Source organism: Puma concolor, chromosome E3, assembly GCF_028749965.1.
Source record: "Puma concolor isolate L17-30 chromosome E3, mPumCon1.1.hap2, whole genome shotgun sequence".
In the NCBI taxonomy this organism is placed as follows: Eukaryota; Metazoa; Chordata; class Mammalia; order Carnivora; family Felidae; genus Puma; species Puma concolor.
The window spans coordinates 19,067,213-19,086,155 of record NC_141682.1 but is presented as its reverse complement, the minus strand read 5'-3'; the positions used below and the strand labels follow the sequence as shown (position 1 = coordinate 19,086,155).

At 48.3% G+C, this 18,943-nt stretch overlaps 2 protein-coding genes across 2 annotated transcripts; one reads left to right on the top strand and one right to left on the bottom strand.

The window, feature by feature from the left end:
• The first annotated feature begins 1,689 nt into the window (after positions 1 to 1,689).
• Positions 1,690 to 15,044, top strand: KCTD13 (potassium channel tetramerization domain containing 13). The gene is made up of 6 exons (XM_025920311.2): positions 1,690 to 2,120; positions 3,434 to 3,603; positions 11,404 to 11,493; positions 11,583 to 11,635; positions 12,293 to 12,488; positions 14,212 to 15,044. Exons 1-6 carry the CDS (start codon positions 1,877 to 1,879, stop codon positions 14,446 to 14,448), a joined length of 990 nt encoding a protein of 329 aa, XP_025776096.1. The 5' UTR covers positions 1,690 to 1,876; the 3' UTR covers positions 14,449 to 15,044.
• Positions 14,991 to 18,425, bottom strand: ASPHD1 (aspartate beta-hydroxylase domain containing 1). The gene is made up of 3 exons (XM_025920615.2): positions 17,351 to 18,425; positions 15,993 to 16,106; positions 14,991 to 15,461 (listed from the first exon to the last, which is right to left on the bottom strand). The coding sequence occupies exons 1-3, from the start codon at positions 18,228 to 18,230 to the stop codon at positions 15,352 to 15,354; spliced, it is 1,104 nt and encodes a 367-aa protein (XP_025776400.1). The 5' UTR covers positions 18,231 to 18,425; the 3' UTR covers positions 14,991 to 15,351.
• Between the last annotated feature and the right edge of the window lie 518 nt (positions 18,426 to 18,943).

Below are 18,943 nucleotides of genomic sequence, written 5' to 3'. Positions count from 1 at the left end.
GTACATTATTACTAGAGTGGAGGGTTCCAGTCCACGGTGGTAAGGGCTTTAGCTGAATCTCTGTGGATTCCCCATTTCTGACAATGCCCTCCAGCCAAAGATCAACGGGAACACACCTGTAGTTAAACGGGCGATGGCACACCATGGGGAACCCCATCATGGACATCTCAGCAAGCGTGTGTTAGGAAGGACTTATTTATTACAGGATTTAGGCTTGTGTTGGATGATTTTCAAGGAGGGTTTGAGAAACGGGAGATTTGCACTAGGTTGGAAGTTGTCAGGAGGTAGGGATAATTCTTTTTGGTTATCTTAATTCTTATCTAGAATTTAGGAGGAACGGATCAAGGATTAAAGCCGTACTTGGTAAAAAAATAAAAAGGCAGTCACTCAAACTGTGGAGGAGAGTTATGTTTGGTCATTTTTGTGGTTGGGACAATGTTCTTGTTTTTGTGTTCAGACATGATTATGAAACGGTCTTTCAATCCATCAGAGACTGCCTTTGTCTGATGTTGGGAGTTCTGTGAAATTGTTTACGCTCAAAAGGACAACACCATAGCCCGGCTGACAGTGCTAGGCCAGCTCCTGGCAATACCAAGGCTTCTAGAGGGAGAGTGCCCACCAGCTCTCAGCTGTGATGGGCTGCTTTTCTCTTTTTCACCAGCTACACTTGTAAAATCACAATCGACAATCCCTTCTGGTAAAACATGAACTCTTTGGGTCACCCCAGGCCCCATTACTCCCCAGTGCCTTACAATGGCCCACCCCACTCATTTACACTCCCATCCCTGGGCACTGAAATCTGCACCCCTCGCTAAGCAAAAAAGGAACCAAGCCCAGAGAGAGGTGGCTTGCCTAGGATCACTCCGTGAACTGGGGGTATGGTGGAAACTACAACTCCGTTTTTCCCTGTAGACATTAAAGGCCCATTATTAAATCTCTGAAGTAGCAGCTTCTAGAAGGAAAGTAGATTCAGTCAGATAAAACACACGCTCTTGTCAACAAGGTGTTCCGATCTTATTCCTTCTTTCTTTCAGGATTGGCTGTCTCGTGACATCAGCCGTGATTCTGAGACCCTTACCTGGCTGCGGCAGCCACCCTTGACATTCATTCTGCTCCTCAAAACCACCAAGCGCGTTCTGGCCTGGAGTCTGTGTTTGTGCCCTTCCCACAGCCCGAAACTCTTGTCCCTCACACCTCCACGTGGCCGCGTCTTCTCTGCTTCGGCCCCGCATCACCTCCTCAGGGACGCACTCCCTCTAGACCTTACCTACTCACACCCTGAATGCCCTAGCACTCCTGTCACCTCCTCTAGAAGGCCACCTCACAGCAGTCTCTTGTAAGAATCTCCCTTGGTGCTTTGTTCGCAGCTCTTCTCAGTTTGTCAAAAACGCGGCGATGGGAGGCGGGAAACCTTGCCCTTCACGCCCACGAAGCGCTCTGAGGGCAGAGACCCAACGACGCGGAGGAGACCTCGTTTTCCACGGCAGACTCGCGACCGGGGGGGAGGGGAGTGGGTGGGGGAAGCCTCCTACACTCAGGGTCCCCGGCTCGCGGAGGGGCGCCCACCTTGCACAAGGCCCCGCCCCGCCGTAGGCGGAGCGCTGTCTCCCAACCGGGCCCAAGGCCAGCACGCATGCTCCGCACCGCCGGCCCGCGAGGTCGGGGGCGGGACCTTGAGGCGCCTGCGCAGTTGCTCGGCCCCGGCTTCCGGGCGGTATCGGCGCGATGGAGCCGAGGGCCAGTGCCGCCGAGTAGCGGCGGCGTGAGGTCCCGCGGGCCGGGTGGTGTGACCCGAGGGCTTGGGTCTCCGGGTACTTGGGAGCCGCCGGAGGGTGCGGAGAGAGCCTAGGATAGCCGTCCGCCGCCACTCCCCGGCATGTCGGCCGAGGCCTCGGGCCCGGCGGCGGCCGAGGCCCCGTCCTTGGAAGCGCCTAAGCCCTCGGGTCTCGAGCCTGGCTCCGCCGCCTACGGTCTGAAACCGCTGACCCCGAACAGCAAGTACGTGAAGCTGAACGTGGGCGGCTCGCTGCACTACACCACGCTGCGCACCCTCACGGGACAGGACACCATGCTCAAGGCCATGTTCAGCGGCCGCGCAGAGGTGCTCACCGATGCGGGAGGTACGCCGCGCCGCCCTCACCTGTGTGGTCTTCCAGATCCCCGTCTGCCTTTCTTCGCCCAGTCTCCTCCTACCCCCTCTCTCGTCTCTATCGTCCACTCAACTCTTATTCACCTCCCTCCAGCCCCACATCCCGTCTTATCTCCCCTTTCTCATCCATAATCTCCCTCAGTCCTTCACCCCCTGCAAATAACCAATGTTTATGGAACATCACTTCCCCCCCCCGCAACAGGTGCTACGGTTGTGATTCAACATGTCACTTCAGAATTTTTATTATCACTTCCCTCCAATTCTCCCACCCTTTACTCCTCTGCCCAAACGACTTGGGAACCAGCCCTTCTGCCAGCAGCGCCCTTCCAGGCAACCTTCAGGTTCCTTCTAACTGCTTAGCCTTATGTTTGCCTCTCTACCTCAGCACTGCTAACCACCAGCCGGGAGGAGTTGTCTGTTAGCGTGTTCCTGTAACACAGGTCCCTGTACACTCTAGGGATTCATCTGTAAATGCAGATTGTAGAAAAGGGCTGCTTTGGGTTTGCCAGGGACACCAGAATGGAGGGTGGACAGTTCTCTTTGGCAGGTGAACCTTACGTTCTTGGAGTGTTGCCTTCAGGGTTGGACACACATGCCCCGGTGGAACCTTAAAGTTTTTGTGAGGGGCGGGGGGGATTTAGAGGGATATAACGAGGATTGTAAGAGCAGGAGAATTAAAATTTCAGAGGTGGAGTTCAGTCTTCAAATATCTGAAATTGAAGAATGTATTTATTCAGCAATTATTTGTAAAGCATCAGTTAGTGTCCGAGATACTTTGGTAAATGAATCAAACAAGATTAGTCTTGTGGACTTGACTTTACTTTTTTTGTGGGAGCAGGAGGAAAATAATGAGCAAGTACACATGCAAAAAATACATGTAATTGCAGATAGTAATAAGTTATATGAATAATATAAAGGTTAAAATGGTAGTGAACTGGAGGATGGGGTAGGCATTTTAATTAAGTAGGATGGTCAGAATTAACACCAAAGGTTAGAGTTTGTTGATACGGTAATCTGTAATAACTTTCTCACGGTGAGAGCTTTTTCAACATGGGACAGACTTGGAAGGGAGTTAATTCTCTGTGTCTGCAATATGTTGTTAAAAAGGGGCCTATGGGAAAACTCACTGGAGATTTTTAAAAGGGATGTTCTTGGGGATGGCAGCAGTCTGAGACAGATCAGTATTCAGACTCGAAGAGAGAAAATCTGTTTTTCATAAAAGTTTAGTAGCTCCGGAGCCACCTGCAAAGCCAGCCTTCCTCCTGCCTCTCTCCACCCCACCAGGTTGGGTGCTGATTGACCGGAGCGGCCGTCACTTTGGTACAATCCTCAACTACCTGCGGGATGGGTCCGTGCCACTGCCTGAGAGTACCAGAGAGCTGGGGGAGCTACTAGGCGAAGCGCGCTACTACCTGGTACAGGGCCTGATTGAGGACTGCCAGCTAGCACTGCAGGTGAGGGTCCCTGGGTCCCACCCTATGCCCGTGTCCCTGGGAGAGCTGCCCAAGCAGTTAGATACTAGGACATTAAAAAACAGAGAGAGAGAGAAGAGGCGTATGGGGTACTGTCCAGAGATGCTGCCTGTGGCCTGGCTGTGACTGGTCATGACCACAGAAAATTTGGGGGTGCTTTCCACTGTATCCCTGCTGCCTCAAGAAGGACCTCTTTCACCACCTCATGCCAGGACTAATGCAGTTGTTAAATAACTGCTCCCTCCTTGCTGTTCCTACCTGGCTAATGGAGCTCTCACACTACCACCTGAATGATGATCCTTAAACACAATCCCAATCTCTTCTCCTCCTTGCTCAGAAATCTTAAATAACTCCATGTGCCACTAGGAAAAAACAAAAACAAAAAACTAATTTAAACTAGAATATAGTGACCTGTGTGATTTGGTTCTGTCCTGGGAGGCAGCATTCCACCTCCAACCAGGTTTGGTTTTTTTTCTTTTTCTTAACTTTTTTTTTTTTTTTTTTTTTTTAAATAGCATTGAAATCCTAGAAGCAGAACTGCTCCCAATACAACAGGTTGGGGGTTCCAGAGCCCCAACTGCTGGGCTTCTCTTCTATGGATCTCTTAGGATTCTGAGGAGATAGAAAGCATAGCCAGGACCTGTGGGTTAAGTGTCACCTCTCCCACAGCTCACTGAACGACCTTGATTGAATCAGTTCCTACCTCTGGTATTCTGTCCTCATGTTCCAAAAGATAGGGAAACAAGAAAAATATGTACAGTGTAGTGAGTTTTACATAAGCCTTTTATTCTGTTCTACTTTTACAATGTTAAACATGTCCTTTCTTTTATGATACAATATTAATAGGAGATAATGAGGTTTTTTTTTTAATGCCCTTTATGTGTTAAAAAGTGGCAACTATTAACAACTTTCTGTTGTCTTAGTGAATACTTACTGGTTCTGGAAATCCAAACATACAGAGTTCCTTTGGGCAATATCCATGTTTTTCAAACTGCATCCCATAGAAGAAAAAATGCATTTTATACTCACATATATATAACTTAAATAAGAGTTTTATGAAAAGATACTTTTAGTGAAATACACACTGATATATTCTGTTCTCTTTTTAATGCTTTTTGGGACCCATTAAACTTATTCATGACCCACTAATGAGTAACCACTTGCAGTTTGAAAACCATTGCATTAAATGATCTTGAAAGTGGGTTCCTGCTCTGTAGTTCTACATTTATCCAGTGTTACCTCACACCCACTGTGTGTCAGGAGCAATTCTGCTATCTATTTGTGTGTACATCTTGTACCTCCTGTTTGACATAAAGGAGGGAAGTTGGGGATGCCTTCGAGGTCAAAGAGCCAGTAAGCTGCAGAGCTCGGATTCCCAGGTGCAGTGCTTTTTCCTCTGTACTCCAGCTGCCTCCTTTCCAGGTTTCCCTGACACCATTCCCATCCTCACCCCACTCAGAGTTTTCTTGTTTGCCTGGAGGTTTTGTTTTTGTTGTTAAGATTTGGGTTTAGAGAATTGAGTTCATCATACTCCTCAGTGTGTGGTACTTAATCATTATTGGTGTATACAAATCTTTTCTCTTTTTACTTTTTCCCTGTCATTCCCAGTCCCTTGCCCATTTCCCTTTGACCCATAGATAGCCCTCCAATTCTAATGTTTTGATACATATACTTGGATTATGTTTGTACCCTTGAAAAGCTAAAAGCATTGTTTTATATATGTACATTTTAAATATCCATAAATGGCATTGAGCTATTGATTGTGTTTTCTGTTTGAACACTTTTTTCAAGATCTATTCATGTTGCTATATGTACATTTAGTTCTTTACTTCTGACTGCTGCACAAGAATCTATGGCTTGTATTCACCATATTTTATTTATACATTCCCCTGAGGTTGGAGACCTAGATTGCCTCCTACTTCCTTCCCCTACAAACAGTGCCACCTGCCACTGTGAGTGTGGATCCTGGGCCAGGGTTTCTCATGTTTGGGAGTGGAATTGCTGGGTCACAGAACACATACAAATAAATTTCAGCAAGTATCATCAGATTACTCTCCCCATTGACTGTAGCACTTTATACTCTTGATCAGCAATGCATAAGGGATCTCGTTTCTGCATATTCTCAACCACACACAGCATCATCCAGTGTTCTAATTTTGCAAATCTGATTCGTATGGAGTGATCTCATTTTAATTTGCATGCCTCTGATTACTAATGAATTGAGCATCTTTTCATATGCTTAACTCACTTTTTTGGTTTCCCATTCTGTGAATTGCCTATTCATATTCTTTACCAAATTTTCTACTGAGTTTCCTATCTTTTTCTTGTTGCTTTGCAGAAGATCCTTGCATATTTTAGTTTAGTTCCTGGGGAGAATTAAGCCCTAAGGCATATATTGTACATAATAAGTTTATTCTCCTCCTGTGCAGCTAGAATGGTACTATTTGCTTATCATCCTTGGAAGAATTGAGAAAATAGTTACTCAAATTATTTATTTGCTGGGTTTGCGATTTGGGTGAGGAATCCTAGTTGAGAAAATCTGTTTCAGATAATTTCTAGTCAGTTTTAATTGTGGCCAGTATTTTCTCTTGAAATGTCACCTGTCTGTGGCATCTGTTGTTGAATAGAAATCCTTGATTTTTTTTTATTATAAATAACCATTTATTATTTTTAAAGCAGTATATATATGTATTGTAGAAATTTAGAAAACACAGATAATCAAAAAAAATAAAAGCACCAAATATCCTTCTGGGTCTATTCGTGTGTGTGTGTGTGTGTGTGTGTGTGTGTGTGTGTGTGTGCCAAATTATGGTCGTGCTGTATGTGCTGTTTTGTAGTCTGGTTTTTTTGTTTATTTGTTAATAATTGCCATCTTTCCATGTCAATAAAATTTTTTCTTATCTAACATCCAGGGTATACAAATTCTCCATTTGTTCCAGAAACATCTTTTTTTTTTTTTTTTTTTTTAATTTTTATTTTTGGGACAGAGAGAGACAGAGCATGAACGGGGGAGGGGCAGAGAGAGAGGGAGACACAGAATCGGAAACAGGCTCCAGGCTCTGAGCCATCAGCCCAGAGCCCGACGTGGGGCTCGAACTCACGGACCGCGAGATCGTGACCTGGCTGAAGTCGGACGCTTAACCGACTGCGCCACCCAGGCGCCCCTAGAAACATCTTTTATAGCTGACTCATCTAAACCAGGATCCAGTCTAGATCTTTGCATTACATCTGGTTATTATGTTCTTTAAGTCTTCTTCCAGCCGGAAACCATCCCTTTTTTGTTCATGCTGACTTGTTAAAGAGACCACCAGCTGTCTTGCACAGTGACCCACTTTCCAAATTTGTGTGGTTGTTTACCTGTGGTGTCATTTGGTTTGTTACTCTACCCTATTCTGAGTTTTCTGTAAACCAGACTGTAGATTTAAAGACTTGACACTAAACATTTTGGTTAGAATACATTGTGGGTAATTTTATGTATTTCATACTGTGTTATATGAAGTGACCCATAATATTGTTAATATGACCCATCATTGGTAATGCTCAGAATTGGCTCCTAGATTCAGATAATGGTCAGATCCCTCCATTATAGTTACACTTCCTTCGTGCCAGCTGTAAAGCAATCTGTGTAAAGTTTATGCACTGTGTGAATGGCAGTTATCAACCACACACCAGTTGAGAATCCTTATGTGAATCAGTAGTTTCATTAGGGTTGTGGAGTAATTATAATTGTTATTATTCCTTCAACATTATGACCTGGGGTTATTTGTAAAGTCACGTTTTCCGTTGTTAACTGGAGAAATTCTTGATTTTTTTTAATGTTTATTTTTTTTGAGAGAGAGAAAGAGAGAAACAGAGTGTGAGTGGGGGAGGGACAGAGAGAGAGGGAGACAGAATCCGAAGCAGGCTCCAGGCTCTGAGCTGTCAGCACAGAGCCTGATGCAGGGCTCGAGCTCATGAACTGTGAGATCATGACCTGAGCCAAAGTTGGCTGCTTAACTGACTGAGCCACCCAGGCTTCCTGTGAAATTCTTGATTTTTAATGTCAAATTCCTCCCCGCTCCTTTATTTCCCCCCTTAATGGTATATCCTTTCAGGGTCTTGCTTAAAAAGGTTTTTTGTTTGTTTGTTTTTTCCATTCTACATCTTTTATTAGCTTTATGGTTTTATCTTTCATATATGGGTCTAAATGGAATTCACTGTTATAAATGTAAATTATGAAGGGATTTAACTATTTTTTGTCCTCCATAGAGTGAACTAGTTTTCTCAATGCCACCTACTAAATATTCTGTGGTAGCCAGTGTCCAAGATGCCCACCCACAATTCTTACTTCCTCCTTATTCATGCTCTTGTTTAGTCCCCTTCCACGCTGAATAGGGCTGACCTATGTAATCAGTAGGATATTGCAGAAGTGATGGTGTGTGACTTCTAAAGCCAAGTCATAAAAGACATTGCCATTTCTGCCTGTCTCGGGTCACTCACTCTGGGGGAAGCCAGCTGCCACACGAGGACAAGGGAGGTTCACTTGGTGAGGAACTGAAGCCAATAGCCAGCTTCAGCCAATAGCCAGCACAGACTCCCAGCCATATGGGTGAACTATCTCAAGCAGATTCTCTAGGCCCAGTCCAGTCTTCGGATAACAGCCCTGGCCAATGTCTGGACTCCAACTTCATGAGAGACCCTGGGCCAGGACCACCCAGCTAAGGTGATCTCAAGTTCCCAATCCACCGAAACTGTGTGATAATAAATGTTTATTGTTGTAAGCTGCTAAATTTGTAGTAATTTATTACCCAGCAATAGAGAACAGATTGGGTATCTGGAGTGGGGTTCTGTGGTAACAAAACTCTAAAGTGTAGGAGTGGCTTTAGAACTGGGAAGTGGGCACAAGCTGGCATGGCTTTGAGGAGAATATTAATAAAAGCCTAAAGAGCTTGAGAGGGTCTGTTCACAGAAGTCTGATGACCTTGGAGTAGGCTGCTGGGATGAAAATGTTACTGGAAACTGGTGTAAAGGGGATCCTTGTTATGTAGTGGCAGAAGTTTAACAACACTGTCTCCTACAGTAATGTAGAAAGTGGAAAATGTACCTAATGATCTGGGTGGTTAGCTAAAGAGATTTCCAGAAAGAATGTTGAAGGTGCCACTGGGTTTATTGTTGCTGATAGTAAAATAGAAGAGGAGAGGGTAAGCAAGAGGAAAAACAATTGAACACAAAGGAGCCAGGTATTACTGGGTTTGAAAGTCCCCAGCCTTTCCAGGTAACGCATGATGTTAAAATTAACAAATGGCTTCCAGGCAAAGATCAAATATAGGGCATTCTCAGTAAAACATGATCTAAAGATGAAACTGAGGATATGATTGTAAAATCCTTTGTTAAGACTTCAGAAATATCCAAGAAGATGCCTCAGAGAACCTTTGAATCAAATAATAGTGCTTCTAAGAAACTTAAGGGTGTTACCCCTCAGCAGTCTCAGCACAAGCCCAAAGTAGAGGACAGCTTATCTCACGAAGATCTGTGGGTGTGGCATTTGTCTAATGAACTGAACCCCAAGACTCACAAGACACCCATTAAGTTTTTAAGAGAATTATATTGGCAGAAACACTGCCAGCTTGGACCAAAAGTGACAGACCGTGCAAGACCTTTGGACCCCCAGAGTTCTACTGGCAGGAAACCATGGAGCTGCGAGCATGGATTATCTTTCATGGAAAAGGAAGGATGACTCAGGGCAGAGCCAAGAGCCATAGAGAATCATTTCTGAATAAGAGTAGGCATCAGAGAGCTCCCAGTATTCCTCCAACTGGATTACAGAATTGATACGAAACAGTGACTTCCGTGTGCCACCTACCTCCTCCCCAACCGTTTGAACGAGAGTGCCCCGGTGATTGTGCTAATGCCTGTTCCACCACTGCATAGTAGGTATATGGGAGAGATGAGTGGTCTCTTTAGTTCACAGGTCTTCAGATAGAGTGGAAATGTTTACGGAGCTGTACTTAAGGAACTACACCTAAGGAGCCTTATCCCAACCTACACTGACTTAGATAACAAGATTCTGTACTTCAAGTGATGCTGAAATAGGATGAGACTTTGGGGGATCTTGGGAGGGAGGAAGTGTGTTTTTCAATGGGAAGGAGTTGAATCAAAGCCAGAAGGTGGCCTGTAGAGTTAGTTAGCCTCCAAGGCAGTCCCCAGTGATTCTTATTCCCTAGTATTCATTCTTTCATGTAGTTTCCTTCCACACTGAACAGAGCTGACAAAACTAGGTCATGGAAGACATTGAGCCCATCACCTTGGTCTCTCGGATCATCTGCTCCGGAGAAGCCAGCTGCCATTTTGTGAGGACACGCAAGCAACCCTACGGAGAGGTCCAGATGACAGGGATGAGATGTTTCCTGCCGACAGCCAGCATGAACTTGCCAGCCATATGAATAAGCTTTCTCAGACACAAACCGTCCAAATCAGGCATGTCTTCAGATTCCTGCAGCACTGGGTGACATGACTACAACCTCAAGGGAGACCCCTATGCCAAAACGACCCATCTGAGCCACTCCTGAATCCTTGACCCACAGACACTAGGGTAATAAATATTTATTGTTGATTTAAGCTGCCAAGTTTGGAGATAGTTCATTACACAGCAATAACCAATACATACTTCATACTTGCCCCCACTGATATGTGGTGTCCTCTTTATAAATATGTTTTCATATATATACCAGCCTGTTTCCAAACTCTCTGTTGTGTTCCATTGGTTTCTTGTTTGTTCCCCCAAACCAAAACCACACTGTTTTCTTTAGTATGGCTTTGTAGGATACATTAATATATGATAGAGTCAGTCTTTTCTCTTGGTTCTTTTTAAAAATTGACCTAAGTAATAGACTTTTATTTTTCCATGTTAATTTTAGAAAAAGTCATATGAGTTTTTTTTCTTTTAATGTTTGTTTGTTTGTTCGTTTGTTTTGAGAGAGAGGAGAGGGGAGAGAAATTCCAAGCAGGCTCTGCGCTTTCAGCACGGAGCCCGATGTGGGGATCAAACACATGAACCGGGTGAGATCATGACCTGAGCCAAAACCAAGAGTCAGACGCTTCACTGACTGAGCCACCCAGGTGCCCTAATTTTTAAAAATCTTCTGGAATTTCTAGTTAAGAGATCTTCTGGTTGAGAGAGGTGAGAGGGGTTTTGGCATAAAGATTCTTAAAGACAGGAAAGAGGAAAGAAGCCCATGTATCTGGTTTTGCCTCAGACCTCATCCCACCCAACCAAGTTCATTTATTGAACAGACACTGAGCATCCACTGTATACTAGGAATTCCCTAGGTGAGAAGAGACCAGATCATAAGCAAACATACCCCAAAGTGAGAAAATGTGAAGAACTAAGAGCCATGAAGAATGAGCTGTTAATGTGAAAAGGAAGTAGAGGAGCCTACTTTACTCTAGTAGTGGTCAGGGAGCTTCAGGAATTGGACCAGCACCCTCTGGGGGGTACTGTTTGAGTTATCTTAATGGTATGAAGGGGCCGGCCATACATACAACAGTGTAGACCATTCCAGGCAGTGGGAACAGCAAACACCTGGGTGGGCACAAGGAACAGCTATGGGTGGGGCTGAAGCCCAGCAAGTAGGGGAGAGTGGTAGAGATGAGATCGGAGAGGTTGAATCCTGCAGAGCTTTGTGGACCACTAAGGAGTCTGAATTTTTTTCCCCAAAGGCAACAACAACTTTTGACAGCTTTTAAGTGGGGGAGTGAGTGACCTTTGGTTGTGCTGTTAACCACCTTCCGCTTCTTCTCCAGCAAAAAAGGGAGAACCTGTCCCCGCTGTGCCTCATCCCCACGGTGACATCTCCCCGGGAGGAGCAGCAGCTCCTGGCCAGCACCTCCAAGGTGAGGCCCCTGAGCCCTGTAGGGTGGAGGCCGGGGGCCTCTCCTTGCAGCCTGACCCCCACCCTTCTCCATGCTCTCTCCGCCAACAGCCCGTGGTGAAGCTCCTGCACAACCGCAGTAACAACAAGTACTCCTACACCAGGTGACCACCACGGGGCGGGAGGTGCACCGGGTGGAGTCCTGAGCTCAAGCACACCCCAGGTCTGGGCCCATGGGGAGGGACAGAGGGACAAAGAGAAGGCCTGCCTAGATCAGGGTTCCAGCTCTGTCACTTACCCACTGGGCACTTTGGGCAGGTCATTTTCATTCCTGAGCTTCAATGTGATCACCAGTAAACAGGCTTGAGGTGAGGATTAGATGATAATGGCTGGCATTTACTAAGTGCTTTTCCGTAACAGGCATTGCTGTCAGTTCTTCACACATATTAACTCATATCCTCACAGTCGTTTGAGGTCGGTACTATTGTGATCTCCATTTTACAGATGAGGGAACTGAGGCACCAAGAGGTGAAGTAGCTTTCCTGGTATCACTCAGTTAAAAAGCAGCTGGTCTAGGACGTTAGGTGAAGCAGCCCAGCCCCAGAGCCTGCACTGGGAGCCACTCTGCTGTGCTGGGATTTGCTCCGCAGATGCTGGTCCTCCCTGAGGCCTGCTTAGCCTGGCCCCAGGGGTGGAGGAAGCTCCCTGCTGGGCACCAAACCCCTGGGCAGGACCAGAGTGCTGGGTAGGGGGGCCCCTAGGCTAGGGGAACAGCGGGCAGGAAGCCAGTGTACTGAGGCCTCCTGGCCCCTGGTCCTCAGCACTTCAGATGACAACCTACTTAAGAACATCGAGCTGTTTGACAAACTGGCCCTGCGCTTCCATGGGCGGCTGCTTTTCCTCAAGGATGTACTGGGGGACGAGATCTGCTGCTGGTCCTTCTACGGGCAGGGCCGCAAAATCGCCGAGGTGTGCTGCACCTCCATTGTCTATGCCACGGAAAAGAAGCAGACCAAGGTCAGAAGGGGTTCAGAGTCTGATCAGGGAGGGCTGTGGTGGTGGGCAGCACCAGGACCCTGGACTGGACAAAGGCAGCTCAGCAGACCAGGCAGCGGAGAGTCCGTTACTGGGAGCTAGGAGCTGCAGTTCCAAGTTCCAGGGTCTTTTGTAACCTTGGGCATGTCACCTTACTTCTGTGGGCCTGTTTCTCTGCCATGAAATGAAGGTGTTGGATTACAGTGGGATTCTTTACCTAGGCCATTTGGGTCTCCAGGCTATCTGGAAGTGGTTTGCAAGTTTGGGAGTGTGTATGCATCTTTCCATTTAGAGAGACCATAGTTGTTAGAATCTCAGAAGGGTCCATGACTCAAAATAGGCTTTTAAAACCTCAGGACCTTAGAACACACAGGTCTCTTAGAACAAGTGAGTGTATAATTCCTGAGTCATTAACATGACAGTCATCAGCAGATAACTTCCTGAGCACCTACTCTGCACTAAGCTTTGCACCAGGCTTCAAATCAAGGTGAATGAAATGTCTGGTTAAGTACCAGCCCTCTGTCATGGCATCTACTTCCTTCTGACCTTAATTTGAGGGAAGAGCCTCAGATACACCCTCTGAGCACCCAGTGCTATCTCATACCTCCCCACCTTTGTACACACTGTCCCTCTTCTTAGACTGTTTCCTCAGCCCCGTCTGCCTAATGAACTTGTGCTTAATCTTTAAGACGCAAGTCAAGCACAGCTTTCTTTGGGACACCTTCGCTCATGAACTTTCAACCCCACAACCCCAGAGTTGATCATACTTCCTTCTTAGTCTGCAGCAGGCAGAGGCGGAGATAGGGGGCTGTCACACCAGCAGCAAGGGGTTAGCTTCTTGAGCGTAGGGGGTCTATCTTTTCTTCCTATCTCTCTAGTACTAGACAGGCACTTGCCACACAGCGAAAGCTAGGAAACATTCACTGAATGCATGCATGAATGAATGAGTGACCAATCCACCTTCTAAGAAGTTTCCACTGTAATTGGGAAAACAAGATAAACCAGTAATGAGAATGCAGCTTGTTAAAAGTTAGTTATATCCCTCCAGGCCACACAAAGAGACCCTCCATCACTTCCTCACTTCACTCCTTTCCACTCTCTCCACTGCCTCCCTCCTTACTATACTAAGTGCACTCCTGCCCCAGAGCTCTTGCACTTGCTGTTGCCTGTTCCCCAGACTGCTCTTTCTCTGCTTATCCCCCCGGCTCCTTCCCTCCTCCTTTGTCTCTTGGTTCAATGTCACCTTTTCCAGAGACTTTCTCTGAACTCCCTCTCTAAAATTGTAACATTCCTGGCCATGACAATCCCGCCCCCTTTTTATTACTTGTATGTCTGTGTTCTCCCCCTAGAATGTAAACTTCCTGCAGATAGAAACTTTGTTTAGTTCACTGCTATCTTCTCAATGTCTAGAACAATGCCTGGTACAGTGCAGTCACTTCAGTAAAAATTTGTCAAATGAAAGAACATACCAAGAGACTTGGCAGCAAAGGAGAGAAAACAAATAACTCTGCCTGACTTTAGAGCTGGACCTTGAAGGATAAGTAAGACTTTGCTGAGTAAAAAATTTGCAAAGAAGATAGTCCAGGCCAAAGAACCTGTGATTGCAAAGGCTCAGGGGTGTGCCAGTGCAGGGCCAGCTGGGGGAGGGGCATGTCTATGTATCTGGATCAGAGGGTTGGAGCTGGGGGTTGCTGGCCTTTTGCAGGTGGAGTTCCCAGAGGCCCGGATCTTTGAGGAGACCTTGAACATCCTGATCTACGAGACTCCCCGGGGCCCAGACCCAGCCCTCCTGGAGGCCACAGGGGGTGCAGCTGGAGGTGGTGGGGCAGGCCGAGGGGAGGATGAGGAGAACCGAGAGCACCGTGTCCGCAGGATCCATGTCCGGCGCCACATCACCCACGACGAGCGTCCTCATGGCCAACAGATTGTCTTCAAGGACTGACCTTTGACCTTTCTCCCCGTTTTCCTCCTGCCACTGGAACCCAGTTCCTCTCTCTTTCCCTCCTTTTCCCATACCTTTGCCCCGGCTTTGCTGGCCAAGTCGTGGGCCCATCTTCTGTCCCTTCATCGCATGGTACAGTTCACTGTGGCCCTTTTCCATTCATTCCCACCTCACTGCTAACAGCACGGTACATTCCAGCCCCCTCCCTAGGTCAGAGCCCTTCAGAAGGCCTGCATTTGTTCCCTTATCCCATTCTTGTCCTGTTCTTCCCTCATCAGCTGGTTTAGAGTGATTTAGAGCTCCCTTTCTCCCCTTCTCTCTCTCTCTCCCCACCCCATCTCCCCCCCCCCCCCCCCCCCCCCCGCTTTTTCAGCACATAGTACACGCCAAAGTGTCAAGCCAGCCCTTACTGAACCACCTCCCCACCGCCGTGCAGGGTAGTTTCCCTCCCTCGTCCTTCCCCCACCAGCCCCCCCCCCCCCCACCTCCTTAACTTTGTACTAGGCTGGCCTGGGCTTGCACCAGCTCAGCCATCTTCTCAATCTATTTCATATTATTTATTTTAATTTTCTATTAAATTATTGGAATAAAGTTGAGTTGAGGGTCTGGTGCTGGCTCTGAGGGAGAGGATCGGGGAGATGGCTTGTGTTAAGGAGGTACTTGGTTAGTTGGATGGGACAGGCCAGGAGCTCCTGCCCAAAGCCTTGAACTGGGCTGGTAGCTAGAAAAAGGTAGTCAGGAGTTAGGAGAGGATTTAAAATCTGTATTTCAGTGTTGGCTGGTCCGTTCCCACCCGCAGCCCCACCCCACCCCCTGCAGTGGAGAGGCGGTCCTGGCTACCACTCAAGCCATCCCTGAGTGCAGCATCTCTCCAGCCCAGATGTCTGAAGGGAGCCCCTTCCTTCAAGGGTCTGGTGCGAAGACAAAGTCAAGGGCCTGGCGCTCAGCCCCAGCCACGTTGGGGTGCCAAAGGTCCACGATGAAGACCACTCGAGGCCCATCTTCTGGGGAGCCTAGGGCACATGGGGATGGAGACAAGAGAGCAGCTGACATTAATTACTTACATGCCAGAGCACTCGCCAGGTGCTCCTAACAGCAAACACTTTGTAAATAAGTGCCAGGCATTGTTCTAACCCCTTGTATGTGTTAACTCTTAATCATCAGAACAAACGAGGGTCAGTACCACAATTATTCCCATTTTATACAAAGTAACTGAGGCACAGAGAGATTAAATAACCTGCGCAAGATCACACAGCTAGTAAGTGCCATAGGTAGGACTGGAACCCAGGTGGTTCAGGCCCAGACTCTTGTGCTGTTAACCACTTGGCTATGCACCTACATTAACTTATTTAATCCTTGCAGTCACCCAATAAAGAAGGTGATCGCCCCATTTCACAGGTGTTTGGGGGTTATAGGACTCGTTCAAGGTCATGCAGCTGGAAAATGATGGTGCTAGGACAGGAAGCGGGTTGGGCTTGATTCTGCAGTCTCTATTCCCTTTCACTCAGTCTCTCATCCCTCCTAGCAGAACGGGAGCCCATTACCATTATGAGCCACTGTGTGCAGGAAGGAGTCGTCCACCAGTAGACAGTGTCCTTCAGCCCAGCACTGGGGCTCTCCCCCGACCACCAGCTCACAGCCAGGAGGAATCTTCAGGCCTGTGGAAAGAGACCCAGGCATCCAACACCCCTGCTTCCATCAAATGGGCCCACCCCATTTAGTCAAAATGCAGAATTGCAAGTCTTAAGCATCCCATGTAGTGTCCCTCTTTGCTGTCTGGAAGGTGAACCAAATGTAATTACGATATAGTAGCAGCTGAAGTGCTGGGAGATACAGGAAAGGCAGTGCAAAGCACAATATTTGTTTCAGAGAAAAGGGAAGGCTCCCTGGAGGAAGTGGCAGCTTTTCTTGGGCTTCTGCCAATTTAACTCAAGAAGCTACTTAATGTGTGCTTGGCCCTCATTAGTATAATACTGATGGATCCACTTTGGCCCCAGGACCACAACACAGTAGAGTGCTGTGAGAAAAGTGGGCACCAACTCCAATGATGGGGAATAGACCTCCCAGAGGCAGTGCGGCACTTGAAAGTGGAGTCCTGAAGGCTGAGTAGGATTTTTCCAGGAGGTGATAAGGGAGAAAGAGATTCTAGACTGAGGATAGCGTGAGTGTGGCATCTGCCAGGATCAGCCAGAAAGCTCTCATGATTTAACACATGGTGGGAGGGAAGGGGAGGACGGGAACTGGTGGGAGATGAGGAGAGAAGGAATCTGGACTTGATCCTGAGACCGGTGTTCTTCGAAGTGAAGGACATGTCAAACTGGTAGCACACAAAATGCTTTTAGGCAAAACAAGGTTTTAAGTAACAGCACATTAAATAACAAAAAATGTTTCCTTTTCCATTTTCTTTCAGCTTTTAAAACATGAAGAGAATCTCAGTTTGGTGCTACCATAACTTTAACACCCCACCAACACTGCTCCCTTCTAAAGGAACAGAGTGGAGGCTTCAGCCTCAGAGAGACTAGAGTATTTGGCTGGGATTTTTAAAGCTTGCTTCTTTCTTTAAGTTTAAATTTGTTTTTATGAGTCCTTTCTATTTGGAGCAAGTAATACTGTTTATCATTGTTCTCTAAAGATTCCTTTTAAATAAGCGAGACAAAATGTAGGGAGAATCAGTATCGAGAAAAACAGTACAGGTGGAAAATGACCATGGCAAAGCTTATGAAGATGGTTCGCAGGTAACTGAAGCTCAGGAAATGCTGCTGTGGGCAACAGGGAGTCATGGAAGATTTCTGAGAAGAGAGGCATGATCAGAACCATAGTGTAGAAAGCTCTGGTGGCAGAGAAAAGTCTGGAGGAGGAATCGTGGAGGCAAAGAGGTTGTCTGTAGGCAGCATCTACTTACCCAGATGGCATCTGACCCGGGCATTGGTGGGCCCACAGCGACCCTCAAGCCGGGCCCCAGGCAGGAGGACAGAAAAGCCAGCATTGCCGAAGGTGTTGGCACTCATAAAGCTCCGCAGCCCCCTCAATGCCCGATAGGCCCCCGGGCACCGGCGGCAGTTGCTGGGTTGGCACCGGCCTGCTTGGTACAGCAGGAGCTGGTAGCACCCAGGGGCCAGGGGTGGGGACCAGCCCCGAGGCAGAGGAGTTGTCCCTGAGAAGTCCCAGCTCACAGCCCCAAAGTCCCGCAAAATGGCAGGGAAGCTGCTCTCCAGGAGCTCCACATCATGCCGCTGGGCATCCCGTGGCACGAAGGGGACTGAGGGCAGGTCTGGCAGGAAAAGCAGGCCTGGGCGCTGAATGCCCAGGACCCCTGGCCCTCCCCCAGGGCCTGGACCACCTTGAGCTGCCCTCCTCACCCTACCCATGCCCGCCCAGGAGTAGCGCCTAGCATAGGCCCGCAGGCGACGGCTCACTAGGCCTTCTGTCCTGAGTCCTTCCCCAGGCTCCCCAGAGCTCCCAGGGCTTGGCCTGCCAGTCTCAGAGCATCCCCTAGGCCCTCCACTGACACCCCCAGCCTGACCCCCAGCCTCCAGGGCCTGCATGTCTTGGGAGCCCAGACGGTAACAGTACCAGAGGAAAAGGGAAGTGAGGGCTCCAAGGAGCACGGTAAGGGCTGAGGAGGCCAGGGGCGATGGCCACGCAGGCACGATGGGCAGGGAGGCCCTGGCCAGGAGGCCTGGGGCATCTTCCAGACCCCAGTTCCCCTGTCCCCCCAGTTCTCCACCGGTTCCCTCTGTGGCTGCTCCAGGGTTACCCCCTGGGCTGTTTCCCCTCCACATTTCCCACTCTTGGTTCTGTCTCCTTCTGAGGTCTTCTCTTCACCTTCTAGCTCCCTCTTTCTCACCTCCTTCAAATACCTCCAACCCTCCTTTCTCTTTCTTCCCTTCTATCTCTCTCTCCTTCTACCTCTTTTTTCTCCTTCAACACTCTCCTCTTCCTCCTCCCCCACCCCCTCTCCTTTCTCCTTCCGGCAGTTTCCTCTCTCCCCTTCAGCCTCTCCTTTCCCCACTCTCTCTGTCTCCCCCTCTCCTTTCTCCTCTCTTCCCTCTCCTCCCCGCCCCTCTTTAAGCTCTCCCTCCCTTCTAGCTTCCCCGGACAGCAGTTCCTACCCCACCTGGACCCGCAGCCCCGGGAACCCGCAACCAGTCGTCCTCCGCAGCGGCTTCTCTCTCTCCTTCCTCCCCCTTCTCCCCTCTGCCCTCGCTTCTCACTCGACCCGACCCGCGGGTCTTCTCTCCCTCTCTCTCTCTCCTTCTCCCTCTCTCTCTCTCTCTCCCCCCTCCCTCCCTCTCTCCTACTCGTTCCTTCCTTGGCTCCCACTCACCCTGACGTCACCCATCCCCACAGTCCTCTCAGCTTAGCTACCCCCGCCCCCACCCAGTGGCAGCCGCATCTCAGCTGGGATGGGGGGGGGGGGTCGTCTCCAGATTTGCCTCCCCGCCCCGACGGGGCGCCACGTGGGGCGCAGGGGGCACTGTGCCAACCTCCAGCC

Bases quoted from the DNA above. Each gene is read 5' to 3' on its own strand.
- KCTD13 (XM_025920311.2), top strand. From the start codon at position 1,877: ATGTCGGCCGAGGCCTCGGGCCCGGCGGCGGCCGAGGCCCCGTCCTTG. The intron at 2,121-3,433 runs GTACGCCGCGCC...CCACCCCACCAG, and splicing joins GGTGCTCACCGATGCGGGAG to GTTGGGTGCTGATTGACCGG. The intron at 12,489-14,211 runs GTCAGAAGGGGT...GGCCTTTTGCAG, and splicing joins CGGAAAAGAAGCAGACCAAG to GTGGAGTTCCCAGAGGCCCG.
- ASPHD1 (XM_025920615.2), bottom strand. From the start codon at position 18,230: ATGTGGAGGGGAAACAGCCCAGGGGGTAACCCTGGAGCAGCCACAGAG. The intron at 16,107-17,350 runs GTAAGTAGATGC...CTCTTTCCACAG, and splicing joins CCGGGTCAGATGCCATCTGG to GCCTGAAGATTCCTCCTGGC. The intron at 15,462-15,992 runs GTAATGGGCTCC...CATGTGCCCTAG, and splicing joins GCACACAGTGGCTCATAATG to GCTCCCCAGAAGATGGGCCT.